Raw genomic sequence first — 25,027 nt, forward strand, 5'->3', positions numbered from 1 at the left:
ACTGATAAAAGGGTCAAGGTGGCGGAAACACCTGACCAATCTGGTTCGCTACTAAAACCAAAACAAACTAGTACATTATTCAAAGGTTCTCAAAACATAAAAACAAACTTCTAATTTATTATTCGTCTCGCCCCTCGATGCATCCCAACATCATCCAAATAGCGACGAGCATTCAACCTGAGAATGGGGGTCGACAATCAGTCGGGAGCAACTAGATGCTCTCCCAATCATGTTTACAACAATCGAATATAACCAACAATCAATAAAAATTGAAATGCAAAACTAGTAAACATGTGAGACCATCTATACTCATGAAAAACTCGACAGCAACTTATCATAGATCAACGATATACGAAGATATAATCACAACGTAACAACATTGCTTAACCATGCAAATCAACAACGAAAGAACCAAATAACCAACCACGGAGCGTATAACAACTGCCTCCACTTACCCAAGCATAGTGTATAGAACGAACGCCGTAAGAGTGTATAACAACTGCCTCTAACTGTCAGAGCGTATAACAACTGCCTCTGAACGGACGGAGCGTATAACAACTGCCTCCATCGGTGTGGATCGTATAACAACTACATCTAAGGTACTATGTATAGCGTATATCAACTGCATATATGCCTAAGACCTGTCCAGGCTCTCGTTGCAATAACTGTACACCGAACGACACACGGGGACCAGAGCATATAATAACTGCCTCTAGCCAATCCCGAACATAGACCTACGGCAAGTCCCACAAGGGGTTGCGTTTGCTCATTCCGATCGGTATGTAACTGATACCTCACGTCATCTATACAACTAGCCCATAAACAATGCACAATATACGTGACCATACATACATGTGAATAACATCACTATCAAATCATAGAATAATATAGCTGACCATCCTATGATTATATGAACAAGAGTAATAAATGATATATGCAAACATAGCGTTATATAATGAAACTGAACACCACATAACATGTGAAACAAGTATCAACCATTCAATGTTCTAGTACTCTAGCTATAACTTTTAACATTAACCATTCAATGTTACAGTAGCCCTACCATAAAATGAACTCTGGATGCGAGGTTATTGTAACCTCGACTATAAATTCAACATATATAACTTGAAGTTATACTTACCTCAACTATAACCTTGACACGAAACTCAAAGTTATACTAGTTCCAACCATAACCTTGAGCCATAAATTTCAGAGTACGTTAGCTCCAGCTATAACCTTAACTCGTACTTCAATGTTATAGTAGCTTAAGCTATAACCTTGAATCATATTTCCAAGGTTATGCCTCAAACAGCCATAACTTGAGTAACAACCCAAAGTTGTACTAACTTCAGCTATAACACTTGAATCATCATCAAGGTTATACTAGGTTTAGCTATAACTTTGGAGAGCACTCTTGGCCGCCTATCATGCCGCCACTAGGGTTTGATTCGTAAACCCTAATTGCGCTCATGACACCCATAATAAACATATAAACAATATACGAGACATAATTAAAGCATTAAATCATATACAAACATGCAAAAAACATAATTAACATGACAATAAACAATCAAACATGTACTAATCATACAAATCAATCATTAAATCACATTAATTACATCAATTGGCATAAACACAATTAAAGGAAAGCACCTAGTTACCTTATTATGCAAATAATCCTAAAGATCGTCTTCAACGATATAAACGTCCTCTCCAGGAGCAACTTCCACGCCTTCATAAAATCATCCACGTGCCTAAGATAACGAATCTAATAAATATACTAACTATGTATATATAAACTACAAAAACTATAAAAACTACGCGAAAATATAAAACTTACGAAGAAGATAGGTAGATCCAAGAAGTAGGATCGATCTAAGCACGAAGAACGATGAAGAACGAAGAAGAAAGGAAGGTTGGCATGAAACCCTAGGCGAGAAACGCGCGGCACAAGGAAGGAAAGAGGAGGAGAGAAATTAGATTTAGGGTTTTATGAGAAAAGAGAAGCAAGGGTTTGATTTCCCTTCTTATTTATAGAGAAGCTAATGAGTATATTTCAATCTTAGGCCCAAAACTTACCCATCTACACCAAGAATCACGTGAGACCCAAGGAAAAAGCGGGTCTTCACCGTTTTCGAACCCAACGGGCTAAAAGACAAGAGACGGATATTTTCCCGAAAAATAAAATATGAAATATGGGAAAATAAAATTAAAGAAATTATATTACGGAAATTAGGGGTGTTACATCGTGGGTAGAGAGAAGATATCTTTAGATGAAGCAATAACGGTGGTAAGAGAAAATGAGAGGATGATGGCAAAAATAGATGGAGATGCATCATCAAGTGATGGGGCACTAGTGGCTGATGGTTGTGAAAGAGGGAGAAGATCAAAAAGACACGAAGATGGCGAAAGAAGTAGATCAAAGTCGCGCGCGAGGGACATGGATAGTGTGGAGTGCTACTATTGTCATGAGATGGACCATATTCAACGAAATTGTCCAATAATGAAGGAAGACTTGAAAAGTGTGAAGTCTTTAATGAAAAGTTGGGCAAAGCTAAGGTTGATGATATAGGTGATTCTTCCAATATGGTATGTGGTAATAGTAGTGATGAAGATATATTCTTGACTGCTCAAGATGAGGTAGAGTGTCAAGAAAAATGAGTGATGGATTCGGGTCCTCCGTGCATATGTGTAAAGACCAAGAAGTATTTGATACTTTGCAAACTAATGGTGATTTTAGGCATGTTAAAGTGGGCAATGGCCTCAAATTAATTTTGGGTGTAGGGAGTGTAAGAATGAAACTCCATGATGGCAACATAAGAACTTTAAAAAATGTGAGGTATGTCCCTAGAGCTTGTTCCAACATTATTTCTTTGGGTGTGTTGACGACTCAAGGTAACCGATATGTTGGTAGTGGTAAATGGTTCAAAATATATCGTGGAAGAAGCTTGGTAATACAAGGGGTGAAAACGAAAAACAATATTTGTTATGTGGATGGACATAGCGTGAAAAGGAATGCCAACGTAAAGAAGAAAATCCGCTTTTTTGAGATAGTTGAGGTGTTTAGAGCTTTTGGTCGAGGGAGGAAATTGTTGGATTAATCTCCCAAAAACTCTAACAATTAAATGTTGAAATAAAGTGTAGAATGTTTCACAAACAAATACGTAAAGTGTTTTACATTTTGAATAATGAACATAAAATGCACAAGATGCTATGGATTGTTTTAATTAGAACAATCAATGACTTGTGAGAAGTTTTAAGATTATATTTAGTATAAATAGCTATTGTTGGTAATAGTTTTATACACACAAAAATATAGAGAGACAAATTAATATAATTTGGAGAATACTTCTTGTTCTAAAGGAGAGAAAAGAGAGTGTTCAACATTCATTAAAGATAATAAGGGTGAGAGAGAGAGAGAGTGACAATATTTGTGTGTGATTGTACTCTAAGAACTTTGTAATTCTTATTTGTGAATTAATTTGTCGAGAGAGCCCTGGTTTTTCACTTAGTTGATAAGGGTTTCCACATGAGAAATTGTGGTGTCTTTATATTTGTTATTACTTACTTTTGATGTTTGTGTTCCATTCTAATATCATTGTTGGGTGAGACTCTTCCCGCATCGGGTTTACAGGACGCTTCCCCAACAAAATGTGCACGTGTCAAATTTTCCTTTTATCCTGTATTACTAATTAAAGATTTGTAGTTAATGAACTATGGTTCAAAATTTCTCTTTAAATATGCACGAGTTTCAGTAAATGAAAACTAGGTTTAATAATTTGTACGAGTGTGCAATTATTCAGATGCATGCATCCACTAATTTGTACAAGGCAAATTTTTTTAACGTCGCCCAAGTAACAAGGCATAGTAAAAACTTAACTTTAGCTGACAAAATGACATTTGTACTAGAAGTATTTGGTTAATTGACACTAACATATTATTTATGTTAATTGCAAATAAAATTTATAATTCCAATCTAAAATCTTAAATACGACTTTATAACACAATTATTACATCTGCAAATTAAATTTGTACCAAAAAAGAAGAGTAATTTTACTGCTTCACTTTAAAAATTTATTTCTAAAGATAATTAAATTTTGAAGGAGATCATAATTAGCGTACAAACTAATCTCGAATATTTACATTTTCTTATAGTAGCAAAATTTTAAAACATTACCCGTGCAATTTGCACGGGTTTAAGACTAGTTCGGGACAAAATAGCATGCCAACCTACTTCTCTTTATAAATGGAAGAAAATTAGGTTAATTTCCTAGACAATGGTCAAATTAGTCCCATACGTTTATCCTTATGTTCAAATCATCCCAATAAGTTTCATTGAGTGCACAAAAACACAAAGTTATTGGGTGATTTTGCATGAAACTTATGGGGGTGATTTGCATATAAGGCTTAATTTGCTACTTATCCGAGTTATCCTCTACTATAACCAACCGCTTAAAACCCAAAATATTAGGGAAATGATAATGCCACTACACTTTTTGTTAATGTCACAACAATACAAGTTATGTTAAATGTCTAACGCATGTTAGTATTCAGTTATTCACTGAATCAATGTCTCACAAATGTGAATGACATTAGTAATTTTGAAGTGGTATTATGTCCTTCCAAATATTAGCTCTCATAATATTTTGGCGATTATAAACTTTTCAAATTACACGACTTGTTTATATAAATCGCATCCACTACTAGGGATGTCAATGGATCGGGTTCGGGTCGGGTGAAGCCTCATCCGTCATCCATCCGTCTTTTTAAAATCTCATCCAACCCGTCCGTCATCCGTGAAACATATCATCCGTCATCCATCCATCCATCATCCATGGATGAAACGGGTGGATCGGGTGATAAACGGGTGTTGTGCATTTATAATTTCAAGTTTAAAAAAATGATGATTTTTTTTTTCTCTACAAAAATAAAGTTAGATAATTAATTTAATTTAACTTTCTAGTGGGTAGGCTTACAAAATATTTATATTGAGAGTAGAAAAATATGAAAATTTAAATATTTTATATCTTAATAATGTGTTATATGTAAAAAAAATTAAATAAAAAATAATAAAATCGGGTGATGGATGGATGGCGGGTGAAATTTCTTCATCCAACCCATCCGTCATCCACATCCGTTTCATCCGTCATCCATCCACCATCCATTTAAATCGGATTTTCATCCATCTTTTAGGATCGGGTGGATCGGGTTTTGATGAATGCGGGTGAAATTGACATCCCTATCCACTACTATTCTAAACTGGACAAATCGAGTTCAATAGACGAGACGACTCGTGAACGAACTCAAACTCATTTGTTCAATAATCATCCATCCATCCATCCTCCATCTTTTCCCTCTTCTCAGTTCTCAAGCTGTCCTCCCCAATGACATCCATGTCGATTCCTTCATCAATCCGATCAATCAAAATCAAACCCAATTTCAAAATTCTCCCAAACCCTAACCTCTTCTTAAAACCCTTAATTTCATCCTTTCCTCACTCCCTCACCTCTTTCAAATCAATCACTTTCCAAACCCTACCTACAACAAAACCCCAATTCATCCCCAATTCTTCATCATCTTCATCTTCTCTTCAATCAGTTGAAGAACTTCCCCCAAAACTCCAAGAAATCGTCAAACTCTTTCAATCTACAGATAACCCACGTGCCAAATACCAACAACTTTTGTCCTATGCCACAAAATTACCTCAATTGGATGAAAAATACAAAAATAAAGAGAATAAAGTTGAGGGTTGTGTTTCTCAAGTGTGGGTTAGAGCATTTTTAGGTGATGATTCTAAGGATAAAGTGTATTATGAAGCTGATTCTGATTCTGTTATGACTAAAGGTCTTGCTGCTTTACTTGTTCTTGGTCTTTCTGGTCAACCAATTACGGAAATTGTTAGGGTTACACCTGATTTTGTTACCCTTTTAGGGCTTCAGCAGAATTTGACTCCTTCTAGGAATAATGGGTTTTTGAATATGTTGAGGTTGATGCAAAGGAAAGCTTTGTTTTTGGGTTTGGAGGCTGAGAAACAAGGGAGTTCTGATTTGGGTAGTGAGCTTTCCGGTGCGAAAGACGGGATTGGTGGTGTAAGTGAGGAGGGAATGGATAGTTATGATTCGAGTCAAAAATTGGATGATGTTGGTGGTGTTAATGGGGAGGAAAGGTCGATTCTTGATGATGTTGGGGACGAAATTGAGGGAAAATGGGATGATGGTGGTGGTGTTAATGGAAGGGAAAGATTGAGTATTGACAATGTTCGAAGCGAACTTGAGGGAAAATGGGATGATGGTATTGGTGTTAATGGGGAGGAAAGGTCAAATCTTGATGATGTTCGAAGCGAAATTGGAGGAAGAGGGGAGAGGATTAGAGAGGTGTTGGAGAGGGAATTGAGTCCTGTGAAGTTGGAAATTGAGGACGTGTCTTATCAACATGCTGGACATGCTGGTGTAAGAGGGAGTGATGGGGAAACACATTTTAACTTGAAGATCGTGTCGAATGAGTTTCAAGGGAAGAGCATGGTTAAAAGGCATAGGATTATATATGGTTTGTTGCAAGATGAATTGCAAAGTGGGTTACATGCTTTGTCTATAGTTGCTAAAACACCAAGTGAGGTAGAGGAAGGGAGATAAAATGGGAGTATTTTTCGGCTACAATGAGGTTCCTTTTTCTTATTTCCTGTTACATTAGACACATATGTACGTGACCTTGTTTATTTAGGATATGAGAATATTGTAGTTACTATAGCTTTTTCATTCCTATTGTTAAGCCATGTGAACATTTTGCTTGTTTGAATAAATGAGACGCCAAGATGTTTGGTTTATAATTCATTTATGGTTTCTATTGCTGTCTATCTTTATGATGCCTTTAGTTTTTCAGCTTTGATGCTATGTCGAATAACCGACGGACGTAGCTCATAGAGTGACAGTATTTTGAGCTAATAACTTGTACTCCGGATTCTATATTATACAACAATTAATACTTGTGGTACTTGGTTACCCAACAGTGGCATTGTGGGTTATAGACTTATAGTGGTGTTGCTCGAAGTTCAAATGTCACTATATAGCTTTGATCCATTTATTGTGGAGTTTGGATTATCTAAGCTAGCGACATATACTGAAATATTTAGTTACTGCACTATTTGAAGTTACCGTGGACTGAGTTGCCTTACAAAATTTGGTTTGGAAATCAAATTGAATTTTTACTTCTGTCAGCAAATGATTTTGAAGGGGACATGGAGAAAACCATTTTGTCTTCACACTTGTTCTTAATCATATTTTAAAAGAGCTTGAGTTCGGGGAGCCCTCCATATAATGTCACTGGTCTACCCATGGGTTGTTGGACTCTGTCTTTCTGTGCTTCAATAAGTTATTGCTTTTGTTGAGTTTACTAAACAATTCAATCGATAATGCCAGAACACACCCCTATACTTCTCTAGCTATGCTTGGTAGTTGGCGACGAACCATAGTTGCCTCTAATGTCATATGGATGGTAATCTGATATACAGTATACAATACAAATGAGGATAACCTATGGAGATGTTGGATATGCACTGATAGAAAAAGCTAGCCGCTTGTTTACTGCCCAATATAGTGTGTTTTAGCTTTTGAGAACTACACATGTTGCAAAACTGCATGTTGCATTTTTTCAGTTTAAGTATTGTTTGCAACAAAAAGCTATTGCTGCTTGCAATCAATATTTAAAAACCTACCAACCTGTGTAGTGTGCCAAGTGCTTTTCATTTTTTATGGCCTTTTGTACCCTTTTGCTCTTTATTTCTTATGGAATTACATTGAACATGTAGATGAGGCGAATGTGATTCAATAATGAGATGCTAATTGTCCTTTTTCCCTTTTGGCTGTCCCCTCAAGTACTTCAATTATTAATAGGTTAGAATGCTAAAAGAAACGTGAATCAATGAATCATCGGTCATTGGGGTTGAGAGGTTCTGAAGTTATGGAATCCTAACCTGTATGTGTACCTGTGCTAGTATCCATTCACATTTCTTGAAAGATAATGTAGCTTGTCTGCCCATGTTGCTCTTTCTGAAGGATTGCCGCTAACTACCGTTAAATTTTAAAACTGAACTCATAATGAACCTGTTCTGTTCTCCTGATGGTGGCCTCTAGAAACTCCGCCTTCGAGTATTGCTCATTCATTGAAAGCATATTGTTCAAAATTGATAATTGGATACAGAATTTTGGGTTCGAAAATTGATAATTGGATACAGGTTTTTGGTTTCGAAGATAAAATAGCAGGATAACATATCCATATTTTTTGATTGCTACTAGCCTTTGCTGGTTTTAACCTCCTACTTTTGGTGACTAATGGTATGCACATAAGCTTTTGATGAGTAGGCTTAGGTCTGTAAAGCAAATTGTTGAGAATTGACGCTGCTGCAGCACCTTTACTGCTAAACTTCCTTTAGCTTACTTTTAGCAACAGACCCTTATGATAGTTGGGTATATGATTCCCACCCGATACCGTTTTCATATATTCTACGTACGTTACCCTCAAATTCTCTCTCATCATTTATGTGCTCGTTTCTTTCCTTAACTAGTGTGAGGAAGAAGACCAGTAGATTCGTAAGCTGGTTTGAACCTAAGACCTATTTTACCTGTCATGACGTTGTTGCTTGGCTTATGTGACACTGGATTTCATGTCCTAATAACCATGGAGAGAGTGTCTTTGAATCTATGAGGATTTGCATTATTTGCTGATACCCTATTCTTTATGAGACAATAACATGTCATCTTCCACTTGTTTGTCTGTCTTCCCGGAATTGTTCACACTTTGATGATTTAGGTTCCCTTTTTTTTAATTTTGTGGGAGAAAGCAGGAAAGGAATCTGTTTTAGATATTGTAGTACTTTGCTACTGTGCTCTGTGATGTAGGACTTCCCATAAACAGTTTTCGTGAAACGGATGGGCTGAGACCTAGCAGCCCCGAGTTGTAGATCTTCTTGTTGTTGCATCGGCTGTTCCATGACCACAATCGTTCATACTAAAACAGAGTTTGTTTGCTAACTAGGTAGCAAATCTTGTTCAATATGAAACAAGTAGCATTCTACGACTTCAACCCGGATCTTGGCACTTCTAAATATTGTGTAGTAATATCCTGAAAAAATTGTTATTCTGTGGATAAAATACATTTCATTGATCCTCCTAACTTATCAGTGATGAGTTCAACCCTTGGCTCAGCTTAGCAAACAGGTGGATAACAAGCTTGGACCAATTACCATCGGATTTAGTGAAAGTTGTAATTTCCCTGAATAGTGAATCTGCACTCTTAAGCAGAAACTAAATACAAGTCAATAAATGTTGATTCTTGATTGATGATGAATAGAGATCTCCAAGAAACCTTGTTACAAAATTTCTCATTCTTGGACTGATTTATATGTATGCAGCTAGATATGTGATACTAACTTCTGTACACCTGACAGAATGAAAACAACAACAACATTACCCCAGTGCCAAAATGGTTCCCGCAAATTGCGGGGTAAGTTTGAAGTCGGATGTCTGTGCCTTACCCTTGTGTTAGCAACACAAAGAGGCTGTTTCCGAGTGACCCAAGATGAAAATTGCGTCGAGAACTACACCGAACGACCACTACTTCACAAGAGAAAGAAGCGCAGCCACTTTAGTGAGCCATTTTGCTTTATTCCATCATAATCCAGAACCAAAGAGTAATGAATCTTTGGCTCCATTGGAAATATGGAAACACCTGACAGAATGAAAAGGTCTAAAAAAAAAAAAAAAAAAAAAAAAAAAAAAAAAAAAAAAAAAAAAAAAAACAATTAAAGAAACAGAAGGGAAACGTTTGAGAGATTCTGCTGTTTTTCATGTTCATCTCTTTGTTTTGCAGTTTCTAGCGACTAGACGTCCAGTAGGTGGACTTGTCATCTCTAACTGGCATGTCGTATGCAACCAGTATGAGAAACGGATAATACCTACTCGAGCCCTGACCCTGAAATTTCCCCTGATATCATACTTGACCCTATTGATCTGCACTTGTCTCTGTAGTTCAATTGCAGGATATGGGGGCAGATATACCAAGCTCGATATTAAATGGATCATTTCCAGCCTTCTTTCGCCTGGTCTCTGAGTGAAGGGCTCCAGAGCTTGAGTTGCTATCAGCCTGTCGGCAAAGTAGAGCTCAACATCCAGGTAATCATATCTTATACTGATTTTCCTATTTGGGTTGGTGAAATTTGCCAATAAAGTGAAGTCTCCATTGAAATTTTCAGGGGAATCGAAGTAGATGGCATTGAGATTTGCATTTGGTACGTCGAATGTCGAGTATCTCGGCCGGATGACTAGATAAACGATCAGAGTCACGATGCCAAAAAAAATTACAAGGAGGCAAAAGATGAGACACATAATCGCACTACACCAAACTAAAGGATGAGTTTTTCTAGGCCGGTGGAGTAAAGGATCGTTGCTTAGTAACCTTACAAAGGGTGCTGGTGAGTATCCTAATCTAGGGCTTTTTAGATTTACACCTTGCCTTGTTACCGAGAATGGCGAGAAGGGATTTGGAGGAGTTGAATTCTGAAACCTTCTTGGCGGAGTTGGCGTCTTATTACTATGTTGTCTTTGTGGAGGAGGTGGAAGAGATTGCCCATCTCCTAATGACGGATCAGACATGTTGCAAAACCCCGCTTCCCAGAGCGATTTCCAAGCTCAATACTCAAAACCCATCGATATTCCGTGCTAAATTTTTCGTAGGTATGGATAGAAATGAATGGAGATCTAGAGTAAGATGAATTTAGGAGGTTAAAGTGAAAGAAACAAAGAGCTTTTTTGATTAAGAGGAAGGGTAAGGCAAGTAAGTGGACCAATAGTGCTGCTTTTTAGATGAACAAAAGGTGGGAGATAAAGTTAGCCTCATATCAGTATTATTTCATGTTTGAATTCCTTTGATTAGCTCTTAAGAAATTGCATATTTTTTTCCACCTAACTTTTGATCCACTATGCTATTGATTTGTTTATAGAGATGTTTGAATCACTTTTTGATGCATTTCTGACCCTTTGATCAGTAAAATGAACGGGTACGATCGTTTTCAGGATCTTATGTGTATCATCGGAGTATGTTCTAAGTTGTTCTACTGCTTTTAGAAAAATATAATATGTGATTCATGCAGGAAAAGCTTTTAGGGGGCAACAGTTCTCCGGGTTAAATGAAAAAGATGTTTATATGAATGAATATACTGTATGGCACCTAGGAAAGCATATGCTTTTACTACCGGAATCGGGGCTCCTGGTACCATAGGTGAACTACTTGAAACGAGCATTTGATTTTATTTTTTTCGTTTTTTTTGTAAGAAGTATTTTAACCAAACATAAAAAGTCGATTAAGTTAGAGAGACTTAATTAAATCTCTGCGTAGATGACGAAAATAACCACATTTCCTAAACCTACATAAACGGATACACTAATTATTCATATGCACAAAATGTAAATAAAAACACCTTGGAGCGCTTAGTTAATACTTTTAGTCATAGCAACTCTATTTATAAATATCCGTGTATAACCTCTCCGTCAAGTTAAAGGATAATCGCTTTTCAAATTTAGACCACATTTCACTATTTACCATCGATATTCGAGTAGCTTACTTTGTAATATTGTAAGTTATTCTCCTATGCTGTCAAAAAAAAAAAAAAAAAATATTTGGAAAATTTAATACCGTCATCCTCGTAACGAGGATTACCAAATTTTGATACCACCCTCTCGTATGCACAGAAGTGAAACCAAAATAGAGAAATGAGGAAGGATCCTGAATTATTGAGTGATAGTGAAAACTGCCAAACAAGTTGTACTGAACAATCATTTAAGAGGTGTGGTCATACCCCATTTCCAAACCACCCTTATCCATACACTGATAAACATTAAACATAGCAGTGTGATTCCAGAAATGCTTCTGTGCATCACATCTTCTAGATTTATAGCTTGTTGAGTCGTAGAAGACAGCAATTCTTCCTTTTCAAAACACTATCTACTACTTGTCTCATGTGCATATATAACTACCTTAGTAGCTCAGTAGGTCTTACTTAAGACGGTTTTAAGCAAGTGCATAGTATTACTCTTCAAGAAAAGTTTGTAAAAGAATTACTTGATCATGGAGATAATGTATTCCACCGTAGCATTACTTGTGACAACTTTGTTACTATGCAAATTGATCAAACTCATATTTACTGGTGCAGCTAAAAAAAGTAAGGTCGGGATGGTGGCGCCAAGTCCACCATCCCTGCCTCTTATTGGTCATCTGCACTTGTTAAAGCACCCCTTCCACCGTAGCTTCGAAGCCTTATCCAAAAAGTATGGCCCGATCATTTCTTTACGTTTAGGTCAGCTGCCCATCTTGGTGATTTCCTCCCCGGAAGCTGTGGAGGAGTGTTTGAGCAAAAACGACATTATTTTTGCAAACCGGCCTGGGTTGTTAACAGGGGAGATACTAGGGTACAATCATAGTGTACTGGTGTGGGCACCGTATGGAGAGCACTGGCGTAATATTCGACGTGTGGCGACAGTAAGCGCACTGTCGGCAAGACGAATACAGGAGTCGGGAGAAGTCAGGAGAGGGGAGATACACAAAATGGTGAAGGAGATGGTAGGGGAAAGGGAGGAGAAGAAAGTGGGGAATATGAGTGAGAGGTTCGGGAAGTTAACGAGGGATATAGTGATGAGGGTGGTCAGTGGAAAGGCATGGGAGACAAATATAATGACACCGCCTTCAAAGGTGCTGACACCGTGCGATTTTTGGCCGGTGTTGAGGTGGTTGGGGTTTAAGGGGATTGAGAAGGAGATGCGGCAGCTTCAAAAGGAAAGGGATCAGTATATGGAGAGCTTGCTGGATGAGGGTAGGGTGGTCAGGGAAAAGAAAAGGTTGGCTGGAGAACTCGGAGTTGGGAGGAAGACTTTCATTGAAGAGTTGTTGGATTTACAGGAGTCTGATCCTGAGTATTACACTGATCCTGTCTTAAAAGGACTCATGTTGGTAAGCATCCCGTCCATGATTACGTGTGATTGTGTGATGAATTAATACTCTTAGGTCGTATTCTTTTGTACTGAAATGTCCGAAGTAAAATGAGGTGAATTAGTGAACAAAAAAACTAAACTGACCATAAATCAAGTCCAAAACAGATAACATATCTATGAGTATATATTGATCATTGAAAGGGTATGTATCATCCATTTCCGACATATGTTTCGTTGTAGGAAATGCATCCATGATCGTCCTTGCTCAGTATTAACATGGTTAAAAAAAATATGCTCTTTCAACCGGCTTATTTTAAGCTTTTAGCTGCTGTATGTAAGATTAATATGAATCCCACATAATATGAGTTTATGCATTCTGTATGCTTCATTGCAGTAGATTGTCCTGTACTGACTACTGAGTATAAAATTTGGCAGTTGTAAACTTGTAATGTACATAGAGCAAAGAATTAAAACGTTTGAAGTGAATGTCGCAGGTGATGTTGTTAGCAGGATCAGATACATCAGCTCGAACGTTGGAATGGGCACTGTCACTCCTTCTGAATAACCCGGAAGTCCTTAGCAAAGCACTTCAGGAAATAGATTGCAACGTAGGCGATTCCCGGCTAGTAGATGATTCGGACCTCCCAAAACTAAGCTTTTTGCGTTGTATAATCAATGAAACACTAAGGCTTTTCCCACCCGCACCTCTTCTGGTACCACATTACTCGTCTCAAGACTGCACGGTAGGAGGTTACCTAGTACCCAAAGGAACAATGCTTTTGGTGAATGCTTGGGCGTTGCATAGAGACCCTGAGCTTTGGGACGAGCCTACCAAGTTTAAGCCAGAAAGGTTCGAGAATGTAAAAGAAGGATTTAAGTATATGCCGTTTGGGATTGGGAGGAGGTCTTGCCCTGGCAATAACTTCGCGCTTAGAAACGTCACATTGACACTAGCCACTCTCATACAATGCTTCCATTGGGAAGCCGCCCATCCCGGTTTTGTGGACTTGACAGAACGAGATAATGGACTTATCATGCCCAAGGATAATCCTTTAGAGGTCATTTATCGCCCTCGCTCTACTATGTATCCTCTCATCTCTCAGCTTTAAATATCGACTTTGAACTCCTCTTCAAAGTGTCACGGTGTAGGATGCCGTCTTCAGGTTGAGCAAGGGAAAACATGGGCATGGGAAACTAATTTATGCAGAGTACAATATTTAGGGGATTTTAGTTTGTGTTGGAGATCGTAGCTTATCTACCACTGGTCATCTCCGTCTGCCACGCGCAGTCCAAATGAGGGCTTTGGGTTTGTATATGAATTTCTCCTACTTAATTTTCATGGAAATTAGTTAATTTACAACATATTATCATAATGCGATGACATATCCACTGGTCACCTCCGTCTGCCACCTCCGTTTACCACTAATATATGAATTTCTCCTATTTATTTTACTCGAAAGCGATAACATGGCAAATTAATTAGATTTGTAATGCAGGTGTTATAAATCCGTTGTCCCTCGCAGCTTGATTTACAATATATCGTGGCTTACAGATAATTATTATTATTATTATTAATTAATTAATTAATTTATTTATTTTTATAATAACCCAGAACTTTTAGTAATATCAAACAAAAGTTTACAATAAGTGAATGGGTAGCCGAGAAACAATCAGACGCACAGGAATGAAACCAGAATAGAGTAATGTAGAACGATCCTGAAATTCTGACTGATAATGTTTTATTATCATTGAAGACGGTACGTATCCGTCACTTTGAAGTGACGGATACCATTTCCTCTCACAAATGACCCAAATAGAGGAGAGAGGGAAGCACATGGGGGTGCCCCCACCTTGTCCCCCCTATCCGTTTTGTGAGTGGCATTACCCGTCACTTGCTCCAACCCGTCTTCACCAAGACTAATTGAAAACCACAAAATCTCATTGAAGACGGTACGTATCCGTCACTTTGAAGTGACGGATACCATTTCCTCTCACAAATGACCCAAATAGAGGAGAGAGGGAAGCACATGGGGGTGCCCCCACCTTGTCCCCCCTATCCGTTTTGTGAGTGGCATTACCCGTCACTTGCTCCAACCCGTCTTCACCAAGACTAATTGTAATAAAACTGGTAAACAACTTGTACTGAGCCATTTAAGACTTCAGAGGTGTGGTTACGGTATGCGTCATGGGGTACGCCTACATGCCACATCTTCTAGATTTGTAGCTTCTTGAGTCGTACAAGACTACTACTCTTCAACTCTATCAAGTACATGTACACTGTATATAAGTATACGTATATATATACTGTGTATATACGTATATACACATCCAACAAATCGCTTTGTTTTCACTAACGTTAAGATTGATAGACATGGAGATAATGTACTCTACCATAGCAGTCCTTTTCACAACTTTGTTACTTTACAAATTGATCAGACTTATATTTACGAGTTCAGCTAAGAAATATGGGGTCGGGATGGTGGCACCGAGTCCACCATCCCTCCCTGTACTGGGTCATCTGCACCTGCTAAAGCACCACTTACCCCGCAGTTTTGAAGCCTTGTCTAAAAAGTATGGCCCGATCATTTCTTTACGTTTGGGTCAGTTACCCGTCTTGGTGATCTCCTCTCCGGAAGCTGTGGAGGAATGTTTGAGCAAAAATGACACTATTTTTGCAAACCGGCCTGGGTTGTTAGCAGGGGAGATAGTAGGGTACAACTATAGTGTACTGGTGTGGGCCCCTTACGGAGAGCACTGGCGTAACATCAGACGTGTGGCGACAGTAAGCGCGCTGTCGGTGAAAAGGATAGAGGAGACAGGAGATATCAGGAGAGGGGAGATACATAAAATGGTGAAGGACATGATAGGTGAAAAGGGGGAGAAGAAAGTCGGGAATATGACTGAGAGGTTCAGGAAGTTAACGAGGGATATAGTGATGAGAGTGGTGAGTGGAAAGGCATGGGAGACAAATATAATGACACCGCCTTCAAGGGTGCTGACACCGTGCGATTTTTGGCCGGTGTTGAGATGGGTGGGGTTTAAGGGCATTGAGAAGGAGATGCGGCGGCTTCAAAAGGAAAAGGATCAGTATATGCAGAGCTTGCTGGATGAGGGTAGGCTTTTCAGGGAAAGGAAAAGGTTGGTTGGAGAACTCGGAGTTGGAAGGAAGACTGTCATTGAAGAGTTGTTGGACTTGCAGGAGGCTGATCCTGAGTATTACACTGATTTCGTCTTAAAAGGACTCGTGTTGGTAAGTATTTGGTCCATGATTATTTCTGATGAATTGCCACTCTTAGGCCGTGTTCTTTTGTACTGATATTGTCGTTAGTAAATTGAACTGTATTACTAAACAAAACAAAACTGAACAGATATTAAGTTAAAATAAGCTAAGCTTTATTGTCATAGATAATACTCCGTATATGTTGGGAGTAAATATCGATAATTGACAGGGTATGTATTATCCATTTCCGGCATAGGTTTCCTTGTAGGAAATGCACCCATGATCATCCTTGCTGAGAATTAACATGGTCAAAAAATATCTGCTCTTTCGTGCGCCTTATTTTAAGCTTTTAACTGTTGTATGTGAGATTAATATGAAGTCTGTATAAGATAAGTTTATGCATTTTGTACGCGTCATTGCAGTACATTGTCCTGTACTGAGTATGAAATTTGGCAGTTGTAATGTACTCCGTATAAAGCAACGAATTAGTAGTGCGTAATGTTCCGAATTAAAATGTTTGAAATGAACGTTGCAGGTGATACTGTTAGCAGGATCAGATACATCAGCTCGGACATTAGAATGGGCACTGTCACTCCTTCTGAATAACCCGCAAGTCCTGAGCAAAGCACGACAGGAAATAGATTGCAACGTAGGCAAGGAAAGGTTAGTAGATGATTCGGACCTCCCAAAACTAAACTTTTTACGCTGTATAATCAATGAAACACTAAGGCTTTTCCCGCCTGCGCCTCTTCTGGTACCACATTACTCCTCTCAGGATTGCACTGTTGGAGGTTACCATGTACCCAAGGGAACAATCCTTTTGGTGAATGCTTGGGCATTGCATAGGGACCCTGAGCTTTGGGATGAGCCTACCAAGTTTAAGCCAGAAAGGTTCGAGAAGGTAAAGGAAGGGTTTAAGTATATGCCGTTTGGGATTGGGAGGAGGTCTTGTCCTGGCAATAATTTCGCACTTAGAAACGTCACGTTGACACTTGCCACTCTCATACAGTGCTTCCATTGGGAAGCTACCCACCCCGGTTTTGTGGACTTGACGGAACGAGATAGTGGACTTATCTTGCCCAAGGATAGTCCTTTGTGTCTGTAAAATGTTCCGAATTTCTAGTTTTTTTTATATCGTTATATGAATGTATGAATTGAGTATATACGATGAAAACTTGCTTAATAAATGGTTTTTTCTACCGCAACTTCTAGAAAAATAGACTTTATTACTTTAGTAGTTACAAATCACACGGCCTTAGAATTTAGAATCGTAGAATCGTGTTATAATACCATGGGTAGATTTTCTAAACAAAAAAAATTGTAAGATCTACAGCAAAACCACATTTTTCATATATTATTGAATGATACCAAAAGCACAATTTCAACCAAAAATGTCAAGATTCTAACATGAATTGCTTCTGTGTTGCAAAATACTACTTTGTACTACTTAACTTTAGCGAAAACTTGTGTAAGGCGGTTTTATAATACAGTAACCACATCATTGTAAAATCGGTTAAATAAGGGACTGTTGGAAAGTCTCAACGGACCGACCTTCTGGGGATGAAAGGGCGGTCAAAGTAAGGCATAGGTTGAGCTTTGGGGACTAGTTCCTTCCTTAGCCTTCTTATCTCTTCTTCCTCTTCCAACTTTTGTTGCCTTTGTTTCTCCATTTTATATTGTTCAATCAATGTCATCTTTTCAGCCACCTGACAGTCAAACTCGGCACGTTCGACAGCCCTAACATCACTATGAAGCTTCAAGTCAATAGCTCTGGTAACTTCTTTCACTGGTGGTTTAACTAGACACTCTGGCTCATCAGTTGTCCATGGAAGACCTTGTGCAACCGGTATTCGCTGCTTCTCTTCTTCAATCACCATTTCTTCCAATTTCTTTACAAACTCTTCCTCTTTCGCCTTTCCTCGTTGCTCCGTTCTCAGCTTGAATGGTCTCAGGGATGTGACTCTATGCTCTTGTTTTTGCTGCAATTTTGAACCACTTCTTCTTCGGCTTCTTCGACTGCTAGTCGAACTTCCCCTACTACTTTCAACTGAAGAGGAAGCCTGATTATCAAACCCTAAACTCTCAGCAGTGAACGAGTACTCCCCGGGACAAAATGCCGGCGTAGGAGGAGATTCTTGTTGTTGCTGCAAACCAGGCAATGCCCATTTAATCCCTGTCTGAATATTCTTCTCATTCTCTTCTTCCGTCTGTTCGGTTTTCTTAGGCAATGTCAACAATCTCTCAAATGCCTTAACCAAATGCAACACTTTTCCGGACTCCGGAACACTTTCCCTCGCTTCCTCCAACAACAAATCCCTTCTTCGCTTCATCGTCGAACTCCCCAACCCTAACCCTTTAGGAGATTCGCCCTCCTCCGGCTCACAAATACCCATTTCATTTTCCGTGTTTCGACCCCGATCACTTGCCTCACTGACAGTGTCACTACTACTACTACTACTACTACCTCTAGACTTACAGAAGTCGTCTTGTGAAGCCCGTAAATTCTCATACGCAACACACAGACATTTCCCGTTAATTTTGTCCTTACACTTACAATTCACACCCGAATTTGGCTTCTTTGGATTATTCTTCTTTGCCACCACAAACTTCCTTTCTTTAATCTTCTTTTTAGGAGAAACAAATGTCGGGTTTTTCGAGGCAGATTTATGGATTGTTTTCGAGCCACGGAATGATGATGAAGGGGAGGATTTGAAGGGAGGGCTAGTGAGATTGGGATTAGAATTTTCCTGATTCTTTGGTTTGTTTGAGACATTTTGTCGAATTGGTGAGTGTTTTGGTTGAAACGCCATTTTCGGATGTAAAATGTGAGGGAAATGAAGACAGTAGATAGCAGAGATGATTGAGGAAGAAGACGAAGAAGAAGAACGTTAGATGACGCTTTTGTAACGGCTAGTTTTTGCTTGACAGATGTCACATTATTCACATTTACTCCTAATAAAAAGCAACGACCCCTTTTTCTAGGACTATAGGTCAATTTTTCCTCATTGATATTGTTAACAGTAAACACATAACCCGGTCAAACGGGTCAGGTGAACGAATTATGAGTTCAGTTATTTTGGGTTTGGGTAAAAATATGAGTCGGGTCTATTTCGAGTTTGTGTGGGTTGAGTTTTGGGTCAGAGTCAATTTGCCGCTTTTTTACAAATGTTTATTTTTTTAAAATTTTAATTATAAATATATAATGGTATAGTTATTCTTAATTTTTATAATTATTTATTTTAATATGTGATATTAATAAAAGGGTTGTATTTAAGCAACTAAAAGAAGAAATAAATAGTTAATGTATGCATTTATTATATTGATTTATGTGTAATTTACTCTCTAATTTCTAAATTAATACAAAATATAAAAGGGTATTAAATATTTAAATACAACCCATTTATCATTTCCCTCCCCTTAATAAAAATAAGCATTTTTTGTTTGATATATTCAATACAATATCGTAACAATAAATGAAGTATTAGATTGATAAGTTATTACACTTATGTGACAAATAGTGATTGTATTTATGTGTAATCATTTGTGTATCGCCATTAGCCATTAGGGGATCGTCTCAATCAAGTTATATTATTTAATTTATGTAAACTAATATATGAAGTTCGTTCAAAAGCTTTTAAAAATGGGTAATGATAAATACAACCCACTGGGTTGTATTTAAGAAATCAAAAGAGAAAATAAATTCTTAATATATACATTAATTATATTGGTTAATGTGTAATTTAGTTCTTAATTCCTAAATTAATACCCAAATTAGAAGGTATTTAATGCTTAAATACAATCCACTAGGTTGTATTTAGCATTACCCTTTAAAAATATACCCGTGCACAGGTTATCACTTTCAACCGAGATAAAACGTATCAAACACATGTAGATCTCTTTAACAATTTAGGCAGTTCGTTTACATATTCGGTCAGAATACGAGATTAATCAAATAAGGAACGAATTATAATGGTCAGGGTCAAATTACTCGAAATTTCAGAAAATTATTGTTGTAAGAAAATAGGTTGTATTGCTATAGTAGTACTAATTTGATTGTTGTGAAATCATAAAATCGTGTTATGACGCTATGTGTAGGCGTTTGCAACAAACAGAATCGTTAGTTCCAATATAAAAGGGCATACTTTGGATCGAGATCCGTCACTCTTTCGTGAATCGTAGAATTATACGATTCGGATCCAGGTTGGGATTCTAATAATAGCGATTTTATTCAATTTAAAGACAATAGTATCATATCTAGTTCACAAATTCTCATTTGTGACGGCGATATCCGTCACAAACTTGTTACGGATACCGTTTCCTCTCACAAAATGGCCATGAAAGGTGAGTGGGGAAGCACATGGGAGGTGCCCACCTTGTCCCCTCTCCCTTTTTATGAGAGGTCACAAGCTTATGACGGAATTAGCCCGTCACAAGCAAGACTAGCTGTATCAAGTTATCACAAAGTCCTTAGGACTCTTGCGTGCCTACGGCTAAACTATTCTAAAGTGATCAAGACGTTCAATCGATTGATCTATGACCTATACCACAATAGCTCACGCTCCTTCATAAAGAGTGAGGACACATATATCATTTACAATAATACATGTTGAAACCCTGAGTTTTTGAAGCAAATCATACCTATTTACAAAGTCCCACAGAAAACATCATTTTAACGTATAACCAAAACTTTCACACTAATTTTGCACAGGTTTCTTACTACTACTTCATACGTACTAATACATCAATCCTTAATTTTTTTTTTCTTTTGTTTTTTCTAGCCGACACACTCGCAAATATGATCAAATCTAGTATGAGCCAAAGAACATACAAAAACACTCTTTATCCAAAAGACCGGATTAAAAGAAGGATCGCTTAGCCGGAGGTCTACCAACGGCTCTCATAAGATCGGCAACATGAAGAACTTTGGCAGCCTTAATACCTCGCTTTCCCTCCGCCGATGCCCTCCTCTCCTCTGCCTTTCTATGTGCTTTTGCTATATCATTTTGCATCTTCTCCATTGCTTTCGCTCGTTTCTCTTCCAATTTTCTCTAAACATACCAACACACAAGTCTATGTTAACACTTGTATCCCCAATTGTGGAGATGCTCCACCATAATACACAAAATGCACAGTTGATTTCCTAAGTTAATTTAGTCTTTCAAATATTCTATCTTGCACTTCGTTTTCTTTCGGCTATAAAAACTTTTGTGTTTGGTTACCCTTAAAAAATAGAAATTTCAATTAATGTGAATTGTTTGATTAGCTCAATGAAAACTATCTATGAATTCTTTATGTAAGCGAAATTTCTACATGAACTCTATTCTTACAAGTTACAACCAAATCACATTTTTCATTTCTCATTAGTTCTAAAATCACATTTTTCATCTCGCACGAGTTCTAAAATCGTGATATATATTTCTTAAGCATTGTAACTTTGTAAGTTCTTACAGAATTATAGCACCCAAACGATCACTTATTAATGTTCTACGCAATTAACTTCAACGAAAGCTTGTGTTAGGTGGTTTTATAACAAGATTATTGTCAAATCATTTATTATTCTACATAACTACCCTTGTAAAAATTGCTACTGATAAGTAATGTGTGTACAAAATTTCGGAATTAAAATAATAGTTTTATAAGTTAATGTAAAACACCTCACTTTATTTTTAATTATGAAATTACCTAATCATTTCCCCCCACAATTTTTATGTTCCTCTCAAAGTAATTGTCATCTCTGTTCTCTCCAATATTTTATACTCCGTACTAGTTACTACTACTCATACGGACCTAAAAACTAAAAAGCCAATGCATATTCCTAAGTTAATTCATGTTTAATTCGCAAATCACAAATTCTCATTTAAGACGGAAATAGCTCATACTATCAATTTATCTTTGGCCTTACTCCTAATTAATAAAAGGTTTTATAGTTAATTTGCGTCATTAGAACAAACGCGAGAAAATAAAGTGTTGATTGGTATAATAAATGAGGTCAAATAGAGAAAAATAAATGATAAATGAAATGAAGGGGTGAATCAAAGGGGGAAATATAAGACATTCGCATTTGCCGATTTATTTAGAAAAATAAAGAAGGAATAATTAATTTGAGACGAACTAAAAAGAAAATAGAGACAACATAAATGGGATGACGGGAATAAATACCTCGACGATTTTCATACGAGTAGAAGCCTTATCAATTTGCTCGTTCTCCCAGCCAGTGATAACAGCATCCTCCCTTTTAAACCGATTATTAATCTTGGCAATCTTAGCCGTCTGCCATGCTGTAATCTTGGAATCAACCTCTTCTTTCTTCACTAAATGTACACCTACCTCCCCTGCCATCACCCCTGCTCCACTCGCGCTACTATTATTGTTATTATTGTTATTGCTGACAAGCCGAGTATAATTCTGAGTATAACTCTCATTATTATCAGGCAGCGGATTATTATCCGGCACAATTGCCAAACTGTTGTTAATTTCCTCGTCTTCTCCGATCCTATCCAAATTCTGTGGCGCTATATTTGATCCAGCCAACACCAGCGCATTAAACTCTCTACTCATAGTCGTAAAATTCTCGCTCGAGTTTGTCGCTTCGCTAGCTACCGACATATTGGATGACCTGCGGCTTATTGGAGCTGTTGGTATCATTGCGTGGATGTCTCTGAACTCGATCTCCTCCTCCACCTCCACCTCGTCGTTGTTCTGATCACCATTTAATATACGACCCCTCCTTGCGCTGCTGGTCTCCGTCTCAATGTTTCTCGACATAGGATTATACGAGTATATATTTCCAAACAAAATTAATAATTTTGCATACTTATTAGTGCTATATTGCTATATTCCAATAAGTAAAAGGCCAAATTGTGAGAGGGATGACATCATTTGATTTGAACAAGATAATTATAAGTATTAAACATGATCTATAGTGTGATTAAGAGAGATCACTACCCGCTAATTACTTTATTAATTCAGTAATAGCCACACGTTGTTTGAAGATGAGATGAAGGTTACGTGGATTAACAACATTGGTTTTGGTCTATGTTCATACCATTATCACTCTTTTATATCACATCAATCTTTGTCTTTTATTTTTCTTTGTATAAAGTTTGGTTTGGCTTTTGGATGCAAAATACCTCTTTTTTATTTTATTTTATTTAATGAGATCTTTATGTATTTTTGGTGTAAAGAGAGTTACGATGACGATTTTAATATTGACAGGATTCGTTAATGGTGGAGCTAGAAAATGGGTAGCCGACTAGCAGTCAGCAGGAGTACTTGCCTCCATTGGCAAATAAAAGTTACAATTTAAAATTGTCCTATTTTTTTTTTTTCGAATTTAACTTATACAGAGTATCATGACTTATTCGCTCAGGTTGAAATTTCTCTCCCCCACCTACGCCCTAGCTCCGCAACTGGTTCAAACTCAGATCATTCATAATTTTATCAATTAAGCTAATTGACATCTTTATTTAATATGTCCTTTATAATTTCCAAAAGTAATATGTATATATATGAATAATATGTTGGTGTGATAGCAATGGTTAGATTTGGATTATTATTAGGCAAATGGACCGTCCCGGTCAAGACAAACGTCAAATCTGATATTGGTCACTAGCTATAATAAGGCCAAGAAAGGAAATGGAAAAACAATCCTACTAAGAAAATGTCCACAAACATAAATTCTAACTTTCTAAATTCTAAGTGAAGTGAAATCCAAAGAGATTTAGATTTTTTTTAAACAAACGTGTACTATTTTATATAGACTATAAAAAAAGAGCATACATAGAATTCGATACAACAAAACAAATTACAAAACAAATATGGGGAATTAGATACCCCTAAACTACTGGACATTGAACTAACTGAACTAAAATTACAAGCGAAACTAACTGAAACTGAAATACGACATTTCTTAAAGGGTGGATGATAATAGTCCTCGAACTGGAGCAAGTCGGTCTCCTTACGTTTTGACCTTTTAGCTGCAACAACATTATCTGTGTACCTGCAAAAAAAAAGTAAATTATTGACAGAAACCGGTGATCTCTTCTCCAAGATAACAGCAGACATAACCATTCGACCCCGGCGAATGGAATGCTTCACCTTGCGACAACACGTCATGCTCGAGTTCTCTTTGACTGCAGCAAATTGAAACTGAACCGTGGATACCTTGTTAACCAGAGAGGAATCAGACGAAAGCCGCTTCTTTTTGGCAATATGTGAAACAGACTCCTCATGACCAAACTCAACACTCTTAGAACCCAAATGCGAAAGCTGATTGTGCTCTTCATGAAAAGGATAAAGAATGGGAACTGCTGCTTCCCTTGAAATATCATCATGGGGAGTTCCCGTCGAAATAGAATTTGTAGAGGTGAGGGGACGAACCCTCAAGGATGACAAAGATCTTGGATGGAAAAAAGAGAGATCCCTCCCGAGTAACAAATTCTCATAATCTTGGGACGATAAAAGCAAATTATTAGTAGGATGCTTTTTGTTTGAGAAGGAGTAAATTGCAGGCCTTGAAGTAAAAGTAGTGGAGGGATTACAATCATCCTTAGTTGCCAAAGCCGAATAAGCCTCGTTAAGGCTTTCAGAGTCCATAATAATGTCAGAACCAGTAGTAGCAATCATTTTTTCGGAGTCCATAATAATGTGAGCACCAGTTGCAGCATGAGTAGGAGAAACATAATCCGAAACCAAAGGGACTTTACTATAAGACGTTGCGTCCAAATCAACAGGGCTTGCAAACTTATCAGTCATAGTATCAGCTAGCAAAGGTTTCTTTCCTTTCTTGTCTGAGCCCAAAGGGTTAGAAGGAAAAACGAGCCGTTTCCCA

General features: G+C 37.6%; 6 protein-coding genes and 1 long non-coding RNA gene across 7 annotated transcripts; 3 read left to right on the forward strand and 4 right to left on the reverse strand.

The window, feature by feature from the left end:
* Positions 1 to 5,266: 5,266 nt before the first annotated feature.
* On the forward strand, positions 5,267 to 6,830 carry LOC141657213 (sufE-like protein 1, chloroplastic/mitochondrial). The gene has a single exon (XM_074464371.1). It carries the CDS (start codon positions 5,385 to 5,387, stop codon positions 6,630 to 6,632), a length of 1,248 nt encoding a protein of 415 aa, XP_074320472.1. The 5' UTR covers positions 5,267 to 5,384; the 3' UTR covers positions 6,633 to 6,830.
* A 2,480-nt stretch (positions 6,831 to 9,310) lies between these two features.
* LOC141657216 (uncharacterized) lies at positions 9,311 to 9,792 on the reverse strand. Its single transcript, XR_012548691.1, has 2 exons — positions 9,724 to 9,792; positions 9,311 to 9,435 (listed from the first exon to the last, which is right to left on the reverse strand). It is a non-coding gene; the product is annotated as an uncharacterized LOC141657216 (long non-coding RNA).
* Positions 9,793 to 9,818: 26 nt separating this feature from the next.
* LOC141657214 (uncharacterized protein At1g08160) lies at positions 9,819 to 11,112 on the reverse strand. Its single transcript, XM_074464372.1, has one exon. It carries the CDS (start codon positions 10,644 to 10,646, stop codon positions 9,846 to 9,848), a length of 801 nt encoding a protein of 266 aa, XP_074320473.1. The 5' UTR covers positions 10,647 to 11,112; the 3' UTR covers positions 9,819 to 9,845.
* Positions 11,113 to 11,827: 715 nt separating this feature from the next.
* LOC141657217 (cytochrome P450 81Q32-like) lies at positions 11,828 to 14,335 on the forward strand. The gene is made up of 2 exons (XM_074464373.1): positions 11,828 to 12,996; positions 13,472 to 14,335. The coding sequence occupies exons 1-2, from the start codon at positions 12,118 to 12,120 to the stop codon at positions 14,084 to 14,086; spliced, it is 1,494 nt and encodes a 497-aa protein (XP_074320474.1). The 5' UTR covers positions 11,828 to 12,117; the 3' UTR covers positions 14,087 to 14,335.
* Positions 14,336 to 15,298: 963 nt separating this feature from the next.
* LOC141655196 (cytochrome P450 81Q32-like) lies at positions 15,299 to 17,302 on the forward strand. The gene is made up of 2 exons (XM_074462287.1): positions 15,299 to 16,227; positions 16,733 to 17,302. The coding sequence occupies exons 1-2, from the start codon at positions 15,349 to 15,351 to the stop codon at positions 17,300 to 17,302; spliced, it is 1,449 nt and encodes a 482-aa protein (XP_074318388.1). The 5' UTR covers positions 15,299 to 15,348.
* A 216-nt stretch (positions 17,303 to 17,518) lies between these two features.
* LOC141657218 (microtubule-destabilizing protein 60-like) lies at positions 17,519 to 19,121 on the reverse strand. Its single transcript, XM_074464374.1, has one exon. The coding sequence runs from the start codon at positions 19,005 to 19,007 to the stop codon at positions 17,736 to 17,738; it is 1,272 nt and encodes a 423-aa protein (XP_074320475.1). The 5' UTR covers positions 19,008 to 19,121; the 3' UTR covers positions 17,519 to 17,735.
* A 1,695-nt stretch (positions 19,122 to 20,816) lies between these two features.
* On the reverse strand, positions 20,817 to 23,291 carry LOC141657219 (remorin 4.1-like). Its single transcript, XM_074464375.1, has 2 exons — positions 22,357 to 23,291; positions 20,817 to 21,245 (listed from the first exon to the last, which is right to left on the reverse strand). Exons 1-2 carry the CDS (start codon positions 22,960 to 22,962, stop codon positions 21,054 to 21,056), a joined length of 798 nt encoding a protein of 265 aa, XP_074320476.1. The 5' UTR covers positions 22,963 to 23,291; the 3' UTR covers positions 20,817 to 21,053.
* Between the last annotated feature and the right edge of the window lie 1,736 nt (positions 23,292 to 25,027).

The sequence above is a fragment of the Silene latifolia genome, chromosome 5, assembly GCF_048544455.1.
Source record: "Silene latifolia isolate original U9 population chromosome 5, ASM4854445v1, whole genome shotgun sequence".
Classification (NCBI taxonomy): Eukaryota; Viridiplantae; Streptophyta; class Magnoliopsida; order Caryophyllales; family Caryophyllaceae; genus Silene; species Silene latifolia.